Raw genomic sequence first — 16,005 nt, 5'->3', positions numbered from 1 at the left:
ACCTATGACGAAGTTGTCAATTTCGTTAGCAACGCCACATGGCCACCTTAGTTTCTAGCAATAAATTTCCCATATCAAGCGAGAAGCATGATATGAAAATTATCACCAAAAAAAATCAAAGGAAAAATGCACAAAATAGCGATAATATCTTTTCACCTATACCACAGTACAAATTTTAAATTAACATGTTCTAATTATGACCAAAAAAAGTAAAGTAAAGTAAGACAAGTAATATAAGCAGTTTCAAGACTTCTCACTACCTTTTTGATACACAAATATAGTGCATTGATTATAACATTCTATACAAACTATTCAGGAACATTTCCAGAAATGTATCGATGTAATATATGCTTAGATATTCAAGGCACAAAATGCTCTTACACTTGTCAAAAAAATTACATAACTTTTTGCAAGGTGCAAGAATCTAATATCTGCTCTAAAATTATAAATGATGTCATTATTAAAATTATCTCAATTTAAAAATTGGAGTTATCTTCCTAACTTAAATCAACTACAACCAATGCAATATTTAATTTTACTTCCCAATGATAAGTTGAAGCAATCTTTACCGTTCAGTACTTACAAGCACTTTGGTTGGTGGAGAAAGTCAGAGTGCCTGGAGAAAAGCATCAACCTTCAATAGGAAATCTGACAATTCTAGTCAATTCAGATTGGGAGTTGAGTGTTCCCACATGAGAGGGGTTTGAACTCACAACCTCAGCTTTGAATGGCTTATGATTACAGTAGTAACTACTTAGGCCACTCAGCCACCGAGGCCGAATTTCTTATATGACATTGAAGAGTTGCATAATATGATATCAAAATTATCACAGGTTTGCAATTGTTATATATATTTAATAAAATTGAGAATGGAAATGGGGAATGTGTCAAAGAGACAACAACCAGACCATAGATAAAAACAACAGCAGAAGTTCACCAACAGGTCTTCAATGTAGCGAGAAATTCCCACACCCGGAGGCGTCCTTCAGCTGGCCCCTAAAGATATATACTGGTTCAGTGATAAAGAACGCCATTCTTATTTCCAAATTGTACACAAGAAACTAAAATTAAAAACAAAGGCCAGAGGCTCCTGACTTGGGACAAGCGCAAAATGTGGCGGGTTAAACATGTTTGTGAGATCTCAACTCTCCCCCTATACCTCTAGCCAATGTAGAAAAGTAAACACAAAACAATTTGTACATTAAAAGTCTGAGTCTGTTGTCAGAAGATGTAACCAAAGAAAATAAACAAAATGACAATAATACATAAATAACAACAGACTACTAGCAGTTAACTGACATGCCAGCTCCAGACTTTTATTAAACTGACTGAAAGATTATGATTTCATCATATGAACATCAGGCACAATCCTTCCCGTTAGGTTTAGTGTCTTACCATCATAACATATATTAGAAGAACATAACCTGTGTCATGCCAACAACTGTTTTTTGAATAAATGGGTTTAGTTCCGATGCAAAGACCCTATAAGTGAATCAATATTAACACCAAAAAATGCAATCTTTAATGACCTGACAACAGTATCGTAACTATATCCCTTCATAATAAGTCTATTCAAAGGTTTAGTTTGTTAATGAGGTGAATACTGGCACCTTTGTGTTTTATAAAGAATATTTCCATTAAAAATTGGATGTAAAATACCTGAACGTATAAGAAGTCTGCATGTTGAGCTATATTTACGAATGATGTCCTTATACCGATGATAAAAATTTAGTAAATGTTTTGACTAGTTTGTGAAATCGAAAACCCTGGTGTAATAATTTTTCAGTAATACATAAATTTCTCTCGTTAAAATCTAAAACATTGTTACATACACGAGCGAATCGTACAAGTTGAGAAATATAAACACCGTAAGATGGTGACAAGGGAACGTCACCGTCTAAAAATGGATAATTAACGATAGGAAAGAAAAAATAATCTCTGTTATCAGAAATATTAGTATTAAGCTTTTCGTTAGTGATATAGATATCAAGATCGAGGAAAGGGTAGTGGTCATTGTTAGTATTAGCTTTATTTAAATTATAGATAAATTTCTTGAATGGTTATAACCAGATGATTTTTTCTTCTTTCAGTTATGCACTGGATCACTGTGTTCAAAGGTTGATTATGCTGCCCAGGGCAACAAAGTAACCTGGGTAGAGTGTTTTGTGGAAGCCCCTGGGGATACAGTAGCTGACAAGGAAAGACAATGTCTGTTGGGTTGTAGTAAGTATTAATGAACACAATCAAGTATTAATCTATATAGGCAAATAAAGCTGTTAAAGGACCCTGTACTTTTTACACTAAACATTTTTTAAATGCATTCCTAGAAAATTATATGTTCATAACCTGTAAACTCTTTTTAAAGAATGAAGTACCTACTAGTATCCATAAAAGCATGAATTAGGATGAAATAATTATCAATTATAGTATATTCTAGACTTTTTTGTCATTTTGTTTGCACCTGTCCTAAGTCAGGAATCTGATGTACAGTAGTTGTCATTTGTTTATGTGATATATACGTGTTTCTTGTTTCTCGTTTTGTTTATATAGATTAGACCGTTGGTTTTCCCGTTTGAATGGTTTTACACTAATAATTTTGGGGCCCTTTATAGCTTGTTGTTCGGTGTGAGCCAAGGCTCCGTGTTGAAGGCCGTACTTTAACCTATAATGGTTTACTTTTTAAATTGTTATTTGGATGGAGAGTTGTCTCATTGGCACTCACACCACATCTTCCTATATCTATTATCTCTTTTAGAAGTATTTACTAGACAAACATTTGAATACCGATACTTACTTGTATCTTAAATTAATGTCAACATAGATTCGTTAATCAGTTATTGTTGTTTTAAAGGATTTTTTAAATTATTTTTCAGGAGAGAACACCACAGCTAGTACATGTTACAGTTCAGGGAGTGATGCAGGTGCTAAACCTTCACCGTTTAGTGCTTTATTGAATGAAATAAAAACTATTAAAGGCGATCAAAATTACAAAGTGGAACTAGCAGCAGGTTTGTACTTGGAAAATCTAAGGGTCTGTTGGTCAGTAGCAAGAGAGAAATATTCTGTCTTCAATACCTCAGTTTCTCAATTAAGATGAGTTACAGTTTAACCATACTTGGTCTGTAGAATCACTGCATGTCTGTTTGAATTAGCATGATTAGGTGGCCTCAGTTTCTGAGTGTTATAAGTAACTCATTCCCAGTGATCATTTGCCTGTTAACATATTGAGTTCCTGTTAAGCAGTGAAAAATGCTTGGTACTTCAAGGGGCAACTTTTTTACATTATGACTATATTGATTTTACCATCATGTAAGGGACATAACTCCCACCGATGGTTTTTAAAAAGCCATTTTTAGGCAAAACTCTTAAACAAAAGGTCCTTGACCCATAGGGTCTTTTGCAATGACCTTGTGGAGCAATGACCTTGACGAAGGTTACAAGGTCAACAGTGGTTGTGGTCTTTTTTTTTTTGTGGTTCATATTTTTTTCTCGCTTTTGTTTTATATAGATTAGACTGTTTGTTTTCATGTTTAAATGGTTAGTTATAGCTTTTTGTTCAGTGTGATCCACAGCTCTGTGTTGAAGGCCTTACCTTGACATATAATGGTTTACTTTTATAAATTGTTACTTAGATGGCGAGTTGTCTCATTGGCACTCATACCACATCTTCCTATATCTACTTATATACCAATTACTTATATATTCTGGATATAATGAATATAAATAAAAAAAAGTTTCTGAAATTTTGTATCAGGCTTTATCTGAATAGGATTGAACATGTTATATGTATTAAGGATGATGTTTCTTCAGATTTCTGTTTAAAGAATAAATGATGTTGTTAGTGATGAAGCTTACAGTTCTGCTTGTTAATTTTGAAATTTTTCGTGGCTCTTAATACTTGTAGAAAGACCGCACAATAACCACTTCAGGTGTTGGTTCACCATTTTTTAAGTTGAAGTTTACTTTTTTACTGTGAACCCCTGCATCCGAGAGGATCCACCTTTGCCAAACTAGCGTTGTACCTAACAACCACACAGCATGAACGAAATACCGGACCATTTAAAAAGTTCTCGATCCGTTCCCGAAAATTACCAGACACGGAGAAAAAATAAGGAGAGATTTGGAAACAGAAGCAACCACAGAAACATACAAAGAAGAAGCAGTCCATCACTGAAGATTTACATACCATACATAAGTACACAAAGTCAAAATAATTCGGAATACCAGGCATTTTACCTAGAGAAAAAAGGAAGGAACCAGAACCAAGATGAACCACATAAACCACAATTATAAAGAAAAGCTTCATCCACGGACATTTATTAGCAAAGTTAATTTTTATGAACACATCTACCAAGATTTACAATTCCCAAAATTGCGGCGATCATACACTTCACCTTTTACTAACTCAATGGAAGCAGTACCTCCCTCGGAGCGAAGCCAGTTGAATTGGTACGGGATGGCCAATGGGGTGTTGTCCAATTTGGAAATGAACTGACATTTTATGAGCTACTTCCATCATTTCTACAATATTACCACTAGAAACATCTATGAGGACCACCACACAGACGTGCAAGAATAGCAGATAACCACATCGTTAATAACTTTATTGACTAACTTTCTCTTTTAACTATACTAGATTCTTATTTTACTTTCACTTTCACTTTCTATTTATATCTATAATGTCGTCATAACAACCTCTATTGTTCGGCGAATCACACAACCACAAAATTTGTACTTCACTGTTTGATTTCATGTATAATATTGTCCTGAAGACGCCACGCTTGTTGGCGAAACATGTCGACCACATTAAATTAATCACCATGCGGTAATTGATGGGTGTTGTTGTCTTTAATGTCTTTTAATTGTAGAAAGAATAAGATAAGGGTAATATTTTTGTTTCTTTTTTTAGGATCACCTTGTAACAAATACCAAGGCTACTGTGATGTATTTAAACGTTGCCGAGGAGTAGATGCAGAAGGTCCATTGTCAAGATTAAAGAATTTATTATTTAGTACTGAAACATTCACTAACATAAAAGATTGGATAACTGTAAGTTATGACACATTATTGTATTCCCCCAACCAAAACAAAGTTTTGGAAGGGCAATGTTAGGAACATATTCAAATGTTTAAAGTTGTATCAGTATTTAGTCCCCATCTATAATCCATTGCTAAAGTTTCCTTAAATTGTAAAACCCATGAATAAACATGATAGTCTAAGGCCCTCAGACCTTTTTTTTGTGTATTTCAGTTGCATGAAAGATTAAAATAGAATTATGCAATGAAAAGGGTGTTTCGAGATCATGACAGAAACATCCTTCAGTTTGACAGACCATTGATTTTCTAATTATTGCTGTTTTGGCTATGACATCATTTAATTCATGTTTACATTTTTTATAAAAAAAATATGAATTAAAGATGATGACAGGACAAATACACCATATGCTGTTTAATGCCTCCTTCGGTACAAAAAGAAGCATTCAATTCTTAAATAATTACATTAGATGTAAGTTTCATTATGATACGTTATTCTGATTGGCTAACATGTTATTCCGTAAACAATTGCATCAGGCAATAACATTTATCATGCATGATGACACGAGGTCCCACAAAAAAGTGCACAGGTGAATTAAATCAAACTGGATAAAAACCGTGTTTTCATGATTTTAGCTAAAAAAAATGTAATTATAAGTATTGAATACTTCTTTTTGAAACTTTATAGGGTTGTAAAAGCGTTGACCGTGCGTACATTTTTAGAATGAAGCGCTTCCGCGCTTCATACAAAATGTACTTCGGTCAACGCTTTTACCACCCAATAAATTTACAAAAAGAAGCATTCAATTCTTAAATAAATCATTTAAATATGTTTTCAGGAATATTGGTGGGCTGTTATACTTATAGCAATAGGACTTATATTATTTATGGGACTCTTTATAAAAGTGTGTGCAGTACACACACCAAGTAGTAATCCAAAGGCCCCACCAGCACAGAGCTGGGGTGACACCCTCCGAAGAAGGAGATCACATCCACGGAACAGACAACAACAACAGAACGCAGGATACAGCCAAGAACCTCTAAGACAACAAGTAAGTACAGTAATGATTATTATGTGGATGTTGAGGATGAATTTCACTACTTTATAACATTCTGATATGAACACTAAGTTAGGCAGGGATTTAACATGGGTATTTATGTATAAACGTACTTTATAATTAGTTGAGATAGTCATTTAGGTATTATCTTGTTTATAATATGTTTGGCATTTAGTGTGACTCATTAAGAAAGGAGATTTCTTTAGTTGCACAGTTTTCTTTTTGAGTTCCTGTCTTCAAAAGCTGCTATATTTTCTGTTCAGTTTTAAACCAACAAAAAAAAAAAAATGACACAGAAATCTTCATACTTTTTCTTTTCATTTTCAATAATTTGTCTATGACCTAAGCGTTTGAGTTTCTTTTACCACAGGTTTTTATAAAACTTGCATAAATTTCATTTTATCATACCAGATCTTTAAATTTCAGACCTATTAAGAAATCTGTAGAAGAAAGAATAAAAAAAAGAATGGCAAAACTGCTAACTTTGTTCTGTAAGATTTTGTATCAATACTTCTAATTTTGAAAGTTTTTTTATAACCACGATAACTAGTTTTAAAAAGAGTTTTTGCTATTTAATGCCTTCCCTAACATTTTATATTGGTTTTGACTTTTTCTGATAATGTCGTTAGATAAATAAGAAAAAAGGGAAAAAAAGTCTGAACAAAATATAGATGGCTATTTTATAAAAATGCATGCTTAGTTGTGTTGTGATAAGAAATAATGCATCGTTTCCTTAGTCATGTTAGTTGCATGGAATCAGAATAACACAGCTTTATTTTCCATTATTTTGTTAATTTCTATGGCCCTGCAACGAAGTTATTGGTGCCATAAAGCGTCACCCTGGTCCGAAATTCTGTAATTCTGTCATTGCTCAACAAACCATTATACAGCGTTTGTTCTAAACGCCTTCAGATATTGAGCTGATTTTTGGTATGTGAGTTAACCATAATGAGTTACAGATGAAGTTTAAGTTTAGTTCTGCTCCACTAATTTTTGCCGAAATTACAGGCTTTGGTCTTTTAGAAATTGTTGAAATCATAGTTCTGATTTTTTCTCTATACGCCTCCAGATTTTGAGCTGATTTTTTTATATGAGAGACTACCATCATGTTTGTGTTCACATGTGTTAATGAAATTGCAGATTTTTCAACTTTTTGGGAAGGGGCCATTCGTGTCGCTTTTTGTGCATCTAGCTTTCTTATGACTTTTAATTTTCCTTCAATACAAATTAATCAGGGGGGAAATCTAGCTAGCCTTTATGAAATCTCCACTGATGGAAAATACAAAAAGTATACCCAAACACTGAGACACCAATTTTGTGATTTTAGGGCTGGTTTTAAAATCAGAATCTTCATCAAATAATGCCATTACACCCTCTTTTCTGCTTTTGATTTTCTTTGTGGTTCTCTTAACAGATTATAGACGTTGCCAAATGCTTTTTGTCTTCAGCATTGGTTTCATTTTGTGAAGTTAACGACAATTAATTGTAGTTTTTCCATTTTCTCTAAGCTTTATATTTTTTAAGCCCTTTGTTCTACATTAATTCTATATACCCCCATCAACACCCTCTCATCCTCTGGTAAATATGATACTGCAGAATTTTGGAACTAATTGAAATTTCCCCAATTTCAGCATGTACCATTGGTGGACTATAAATAGAATTCTATAAATAGAGATCTATATTTAGAGTTAAGAATAGGACAGGTAAATCTGTGTTCTAGTTGATAGTCTTGACTTGATACCTTCATAGTTTTGAAGTTTCTTTATGCCTTCCTAAATCTATTCTTTGTTTACAGCTAATTTTCTAAAGCATGTAGAGCAAAACTTTGATAAGCTTACTTGCTATGTTTGTATATTGTAGAATAATATTAACAATTAAATTCAAATATAATATATACAGGTAAAACTATGCCTATATATACTATTTGAAGATGTCAATCTTATTTACAAAGCTTGTTAAAAAAAATATACAAACTAAGCAAGCAAGTCAACCAAAGTTTTACTTTGCAAGCATTAGAAAATCAGCTGTAAATGTGTCCTAACCTTGCAAAGCCATCAATCTCAAATCAACCCAAAGCTTAACTGTCTGTGTATTTAAACTAAAATTAATTTGGCTCGTTTAATTTTCTTAAAATTTTGACAAAGTATTTACTTTGACCCTTTGACAAAAATATAAAAATTTTAAAAATTTTGAACCAACCGTTTTATCAGAAAAATTACACTGGTTATATAGCAGTTTGACAAACACTCATTTTGATCTTTAGAAGCTTAAATCCCTATTACAACACAACGTAATTAAAACGTTTAGCTGATTTTACAGGGTTATCACCACCTTAACTGTCTGTGTACTTAAATGAGTTGAAAAATAACTTATTATTATATTAATAAATTCTTTATTGTAGAAGAAATAATTAAATATTAACACAGATAACTCTTTTTGTTTAAATATTTTGCCCATTTTTAGCTCCACTCAAAACTGACATAGGCAATTTGTTTTTAATGTTTTTCATCCTATTAGAATTAATCTGATTTTGAATTTTATACTCAGAGACTAACAGAAGTTTTGCAGTGAAGTGACCAAATTATAAAAATTAATGTTGAATTTATCCTTATATCTAACATTTCTAACGGCAATTCTGGGCCTAAGTGACCAAATTATATTACCCAATTAAAATAAATTTGATTTTTACACTACCAATAGTTTTTCTGCATTTTGGTAAAATGCTGTCCCTTTTTGATTCATGACTATTTTCAGATATGTTTATCAAAGAATTCTTTTAGGATGGCCTTAAATTTCTGCAATTCATTGTCAATCTTAAAAAAAGTACTAGTTTGTATTATTTATCCGTTATTTCTTTACTGATTTTATTTAAGTTTTTTTTTTATTTTTATATATTTCTTTTGTTTGTTTCATGTGCTTTTTAGTTTCTCCTTGTTGTGTTTGTTGAATTATACAAACTTGTGTGCACATTGTATCCCATAACTTACCATATCGTTTCTGCTAGTTATATGTAGATTGAAATCATTGGTGATATTTGTAAAGTAAAATGAAGTGTATTTTTTCAACAAATATTCAATTTTTTTAAAGCGTATGATTTTTGGACCTTTTGGATTATAGCTCTTCATCTTTTATATAAGATTTGGATTTCAAATATTTTGGCCACAAGCATCACAATCATCACTGAAGAGACATGTATTGTTGAAATGTGCATCTGGTACAGGAAAATTGCTACCGTTAATTTTATTAGTTCCTTCTATAAAATTTAAGTCTAAAAAGGAAAACAGGTACATCATGATATTTTATTAACACATTGGTTGCTCACTGCATATATCAATGTATATTACTTTACTAAACTTGGGTTTAGTACCCCTAAAAAAAGATAACAAAAGTTAATTAAATTTATATTGGACAGTTCTTACCAACCACCAGCACCAGAAACAAATAGAGGAACTTACTAAGACAACCAAAGAGCAACATTGAAACTTGGTACAGAAACAAAATATGCAATATCAATAAAACTTCTGCATGGTTTTATTTGACATATTTCATTTGAACTTCCTAAAAGATCTTATATTTGAGAAGAAAAAAATCATGACATTAATTCAAAATAGCAAAAATCCTACCTCGCAAAGTTTTTGGAAAAAGTTTTAAAAGAAAATTAGCTTCCAGAATAATCAAGAAATTAAATCAATTCTAATGCTATTGGTTTTCAAAATTATGAAGGAATCGAGTTATCTCCCCCTTTTAGAGCTAGACCGACAAAGCACACACTATACAGCATGCACTGAGGGTCTGTAGGGTGAACTGCACATAACAAAGTCTAGTGGATATAATCTATTAACCACACATATGTTAATCAGATGTTTTCTTATATTTTACGTTTTAGAAAATAATGAAATGATAGTTAGAGATAAGTGTTGACCATTTGTGTCGAATAGAAATCCAATAATAGACTTTAAGCTAGCTTTCTGTTTGGTCACGGTGGTGGTACCGGTCAGTCTGTGTTTGCTATCTGTATTGATGGCTGTTTATATCTTGGACAAATCATTTTAATAAAATATTCATTAAATAAATTTAAAAGTTGACTTGGTCAGACCTGAGTTAATACCATGATTATATACCTGTTGTGCAATTAATTTAAATAAAGTTTAAAATTCTTATATGTAACTAATATGCAATTAATTTAAATAAAGTTTAAAATTCTTATATAAAACTATTTAGGAACAACATCAAAAGTTCAATGTAGGATAAAAAAACTTAATTCAGATAGTTTTTTCACTGACCCCCCACCCCCCTCTTCACTTAATTTGGCAAAAATTGATATACCAATAGGGATATATGTAAATATCGATTTTAGATATACAAAACATGTAGAATTTCAACCCCCCCCCACCTCCAAACTATTTAATTTAAGTTTTTTTTTTTTATCTTATATCGTTTTTTTGATGTTATCCCTTATTTATAAATGAATTGACCTTGTGGTTTTTGGACCTGGGAATAAAAAACATTCTTTTGATTTTAAATCTAGACACGAATGAAGTTTTTTTTTATATTTCATTGTCAATATTTAGTTGCTTTGTTTATAAATGTTGCTATATATATAAGTGTTATAAAGCAGCTTTCAAATGTTATTTATCCAACGTAGCAGTTTAGCTTAAAAATGAAATTATAATTCTATTTATAGAAAAACATGCATGTGTCTTACATGTAGTGTGGTAAGTCAATAATATACATATCTATTTATAGATATTCTATTTTTACCATATCTATTTATAGAAAAACATGCATGTGTCTCACATGTAGTGTGGTAAGTCAATAATATACATATCTATTTATAGATATTCTATTTTTACCATATCTATTTATAGAAAAACATGCATGTGTCTCACATGTAGTGTGGTAAGTCAATAATATACATATCTATTTATAGATATTCTATTTTTACCATATCTATTTATAGAAAAACATGCATGTGTCTCACATGTAGTGTGGTAAGTCAATAATATACATATCTATTTATAGATATTCTATTTTTACCATATCTATTTATAGAAAAACATGCATGTGTCTCACATGTAGTGTGGTAAGTCAACAATATACAATTGATATATTCCTCATCTATTTATAGATATTCTATTTTTACCATATCTATTTATAGAAAAACATGCATGTGTCTCACATGTAGTGTGGTAAGTCAACAATATACAATTGATATATTCCTCATCTATTTAAAGATATTCTAATTTTACCTTATCTATTTATAGATATTCTTTTTTTACCATATCTATTTATAGATATTCTATTTTTATCATGGTATATTTTGCTTAGTTCTGATTTCAACCCACCTTGTTTATTTTATAGAGGTTTTATATATGTCAGCTTATACCTCTTCATTCAGAGCTCACCTTGTCTGAACAACCATTTGAGCTTTTGTCATCTCTATACGCCCATCATCTGCAAACTTTTCTGTAAAAATTTGAAACTGCTCAATGGATTGAAAAAGTGAAGCCAAATCTGCTAAAGAGATCACATCGATTAAGCAAACAGGGATGGGGTAATTGAAAATGTAATGGTAATTAAGTGTAATGCATTACAATTTTCCATGTAATTGAATGTAATGTGTAATTGAGCATTTTTTTTAATTACATGTAATGGTAATTTAATTAATTACATTGAAAAAAGCATGTAATGCTCAATTACTTTTGAATTACATTTCAATTACATATACTTTTATGGTGTTAAAGATAAGGATTTGTGTTAAATAATATAAATTGTAAAATAATAATTGTTTTTCAAATATTGATATCACATACTTTTTCAATATATGAAGTCTATAATTTATACTGAAGTTACAATGTATTTTAATATTTATTTGACCTACAGATGTTTTTTTAATAATTATTTAAATTAAATTATAAATTAAAAACATGTGAGAATCATATATTAGTGTTCAGTTTTTATGAAAGATCTTTTAACTAAATAGATTTATAAGTAATTAATCATCTTGTTAAAAAAAAAAAGAAAAAAAAGTGTCACTGTGAAAAATCTTTCTTAGACAATTCATTTAGAATTTAAAATCACTGCACACAATCATTTTGTCAAATTAGTATACACAAAAGGATTATTAAAATAAAAATTAACAGCTGTAACAACAAACAGCAATTAATCAGATTAAAATGTCATGGGGCAATGCCACTGTTACATGTATTGTAATCTAATTAGCAAAATATTGCTAATATTTAGACATTATAAATACATTATTTGTACTAAAATTTATTTTCAATATTGTGACAAGCACACTTTTTGATATTTTTAATGTAAAATTATTTTTTTATGATTTATGTATAATATCTTTATTTATATTATGTTTAATTTAAATGACTTCATTTCTGAGATGTCAAAATACCCGTTGATGTAATAGCAAGTTAATAGGAACCAATTCCCCCTCCTTTCAATATGATGATCTTCTGATCATAGAACTTCCATGTTCTGATTAAGCAATATCTGCCACATTAGCTCCTGTTGAAAAGCTATTTAGAAACATTAAAATAGCTAATGATTATCAAATGCATCACTTAAACTATGCTTACATGAATATTTTACACATGCATTGTTTATACATGTATTATATTGTTAAAAATACCATGACGAAATGTAATGTGTAATTTAATTAATTACTTTAGCAAAGTAATTGTAATTTAATTAATTACATTTCAAAAACAGTGTAATGTGTAATTGATGTAATTGATCATTTTTGAAATGTAATGTGTAATTTAATTAATTACATTCCAATGTAATTGACCCCAAGTCTGTAAGCAAAAACTAAAAAAAAACTGTGTTATAACTTATAAGACCTTTTTCCGGATGTCAGAAACATGTGTTTTTAAGTTCAGGTTTTTCTTCTTTCGTATGTCAGGACCTCAGGATTTGATGTTTTTAATCCAGGGATTTCGGTATCAGGACCCCTCCAATCCCCCCTTTTAAATAATGACTTATTTAGACTTACCTTCTTATTATATATTAGAAAAATCACAACTCAGAACAGGATATGACAGTAATTTCTATGTAGTCACACTTCATAAAGCTATTTATCATAATAAAATCTACACGTCATAAGACTAGTTATCATAATAAAATCTAAATATAAGAACCTGTAGTGTAAACTGTTACTATGCATGTTTCTGCATGTGATTTGAAAATTAGAAAAAAGTATTAGACCCGGTTTAAAAACCCCATCAATATGAGTTAGTAGTCTATTAGCTGGTATCATTGTGTAGGTGAGGGCAGGTTCAGAATCTAATGCATCCTGGGTAATATTTTCAAAAGTGAACACCAAAACGTCCTGATTGGTTAAAAATGCAATAAACAATGGAAATTTAACCAATGATGTGACGTTATTTTCATTTTGGGGTACGAACAATGAAATTACCCATGATGCTTTAAATTCTGAAATGGCAAATTGAAGTTATTTGTTTATAGATTTAAGCTAGTTGTAATTGACTAGAGTCAGTTGTTTATCAATAATTAAAGGTAATTTGTTGATTTAAAAAAAAAAGTGTATATTTTTAATGGAAATGCTTTCAACACAATTAGAGGTAAATTTGAAATATGAAAAGAATTTATGTCATGTGACATATACAGCTGTCTCTACATTAAAATTATGAATTTTATGCTGAGAAAATATATTACGGAAACAGAAAAACTAAACTAATAATGACATCTTTGTAAGCATGTCTAATAGAAACTATCTTTGTGGTCCAGGGTTACAAACCAGTTTCATCCTGTCCAAACTTGTGCAGATGATAGAAACGACAAAAAAAAAAGAACTTTCATTGTTATTGTTTGTAAAATTTAAAAATCATATGTAAATACATGTAAATTGATTACATTTTCTTTTTCAGTCTCCCATGGGACCCCCTCCACCATACTCATCATCAGCCTCCTCCTCTAGCAAGCCTCATCCTAAACATGGCAAAGGTGGTAGGGGCAAAAGTCCTGGCAAGAGCCCCGGCAAGAAAGGCAGAGATGCAAGAGTATAGATGCCATAGTAAAATTATATCTCTTTCAGCCATTAGAAACAAAACATTGTCATTCAAATTAGTTACAATGAATATTCATGTGATATAAGTAAGTGGTTATGGATATTCATAACCAAACGTTGTCATTCAAATTAATGCTAATGAATATTCATGTGCTATCAGTAAGTGGTTATGAATATTCAAAACCAAACGTTGTCATTCAAATAAATACTAATTAATATTCATATGATTGTATTTAGTGGTTATGAATAATCATAACCAAATATTGTCATTCAAATTAATACTAACTAATATTCATGTAATAGAACTATTTCGTTATCAATATTCATGTAATAGAATTATGTCGTTATGAATATTCATATTATTATTATTGTTACAGTATATGATAGATAATTAAAATTAAATAAAAAATTCTTTTAAATTTTGCAAAACAAAAAAAATGCTACAATTTCACACTGGGCTTAAAGTCTCTATTTAATCTTTAATTTGATTAAGTAATGTTAAATTCAGACATTTGTTATGATTAGAAATGTTTAAAAGGAGATTGCTGTTCTTCATACCAATGTGGATTCATTATTATTTGTAGGATACCAATTTTCATGGATTCTTTATAGTCTAGTTGAATCATGAATTTAAATATTGAATGAAGTATGTAGACCTGAAAAAAAAATCACAAAATCTAATATCCACTTAAGGCATTTTTTCTCAATCAACGAAAATTGATATCCACCAAAATAAATGAATCCACAGTATTACATTTGTCTTAAAATTAGGATAAAAGGTCACAAATTATATATTAATTAAGTTTTTGACATTGCATGTTAAAAACATATATTTTCAATATCAGTTTACAACATCCATAATAAATATTTTAATTGTTATCTCTTCTAAACCTGGTACATGTCAAAGAAAATTTAAATCTGAAATATTTACTTAGTTTTAAAATTTTCATGGAGGTTATATATTCCTGCACATTCATGACATTATTCATGGTTCAATGACTTTAAATGTTTCGCTTTGTTTACATGTTTAAATATTGTCTTTAGGATTCAATATTTGCATTATTACTAAACAATTACCAAGAGAGACATATCTTTGTGTTAACATATTACTAAAAAAATTATACTTTCTAAAAATAATTGCCTAAAAGTGCTTTTAGATATTAGGTCAACTAGAATGAAATAATTAAGAAATTCTAAATAGTACAGAGATGATACCATATGTAACATGTGTAAGGTGGTACTTGACACCACAGGGAGATAACTCTGTAAAATCAGTCAAATGTTTTAATCCCATTGTATTGTTAAGGAACAATGATCAAAGCCCACCTTGAATATAATGGAAATATTAACCTAACCATTAAAATGTGAGATTATTATCAGTGCTGTTATTGTTATTTTATGAAATATGGTTTTTTTTGGATGACGGTTATGTGTGGTTAGAGAATATTTTGACCTGGAGAATGGTGTGACCTTGAGATTAACCTTGTATTGTAATGAATCAGTTTTGTCACACCAAATTCATCTTAAGGATGTACACTCCTCGGTTTTAAAATAATAAAATTTTTAAAAGACTAATAAATTGAAATAGTAGAAAAAAAGGAACTTTAAAAGTAGAATTAAAATGAAAGGATACAACACTGTGCCCTTGTTTTTAAAATAATAATCAATAGAAAATTTGATGGGAAATGACTCTCTAGATTTTTCATATATATATCATTTGCACGTTTTTTCTTTCAAAAACTATGAAAATATAACAAGAATTTTATATGATTTTAAAAATTGGCTTTTTAAGAGGATGGGTGTCCATGGAAAAACCAGGCAGTGGATGGCACATGACATATTTTGTTTTCAAAATTTTTTCATTTATTTCATA

General features: G+C 30.1%; 1 protein-coding gene across 4 annotated transcripts in view; it reads left to right on the top strand.

Annotated features, from left to right (window-relative positions):
- The window catches only part of LOC134719147 (disintegrin and metalloproteinase domain-containing protein 10-like), a 48,823-nt gene extending 33,388 nt beyond the window's left edge, over positions 1-15,435 (top strand). Inside the window, exons 14-19 of one of the 4 annotated variants that reach the window (XM_063582126.1) lie at positions 2,091-2,223; positions 2,874-3,008; positions 4,910-5,049; positions 5,873-6,085; positions 7,723-7,794; positions 13,993-14,175. In XM_063582126.1, the coding sequence (XP_063438196.1) occupies positions 2,091-2,223; positions 2,874-3,008; positions 4,910-5,049; positions 5,873-6,085; positions 7,723-7,749 (648 nt within the window). In that variant the 3' untranslated portion in view covers positions 7,750-7,794; positions 13,993-14,175. Of the gene's footprint in view, positions 1-2,090; positions 2,224-2,873; positions 3,009-4,909; positions 5,050-5,872; positions 6,086-7,722; positions 7,795-10,775; positions 10,807-11,249; positions 11,281-13,992 lie in introns of all 4 variants that reach the window. The other 3 variants (XM_063582128.1, XM_063582127.1, XM_063582125.1) reach the window with 3 other exon arrangements.
- The last annotated feature ends 570 nt before the right edge of the window (positions 15,436-16,005 follow it).

The sequence above is a fragment of the Mytilus trossulus genome, chromosome 5, assembly GCF_036588685.1.
Source record: "Mytilus trossulus isolate FHL-02 chromosome 5, PNRI_Mtr1.1.1.hap1, whole genome shotgun sequence".
Lineage (NCBI taxonomy): Eukaryota > Metazoa > Mollusca > Bivalvia > Mytilida > Mytilidae > Mytilus > Mytilus trossulus.
The sequence above is the reverse complement of the archived record's forward strand: the minus strand, read 5'-3'. Positions and strand labels throughout refer to the sequence as shown.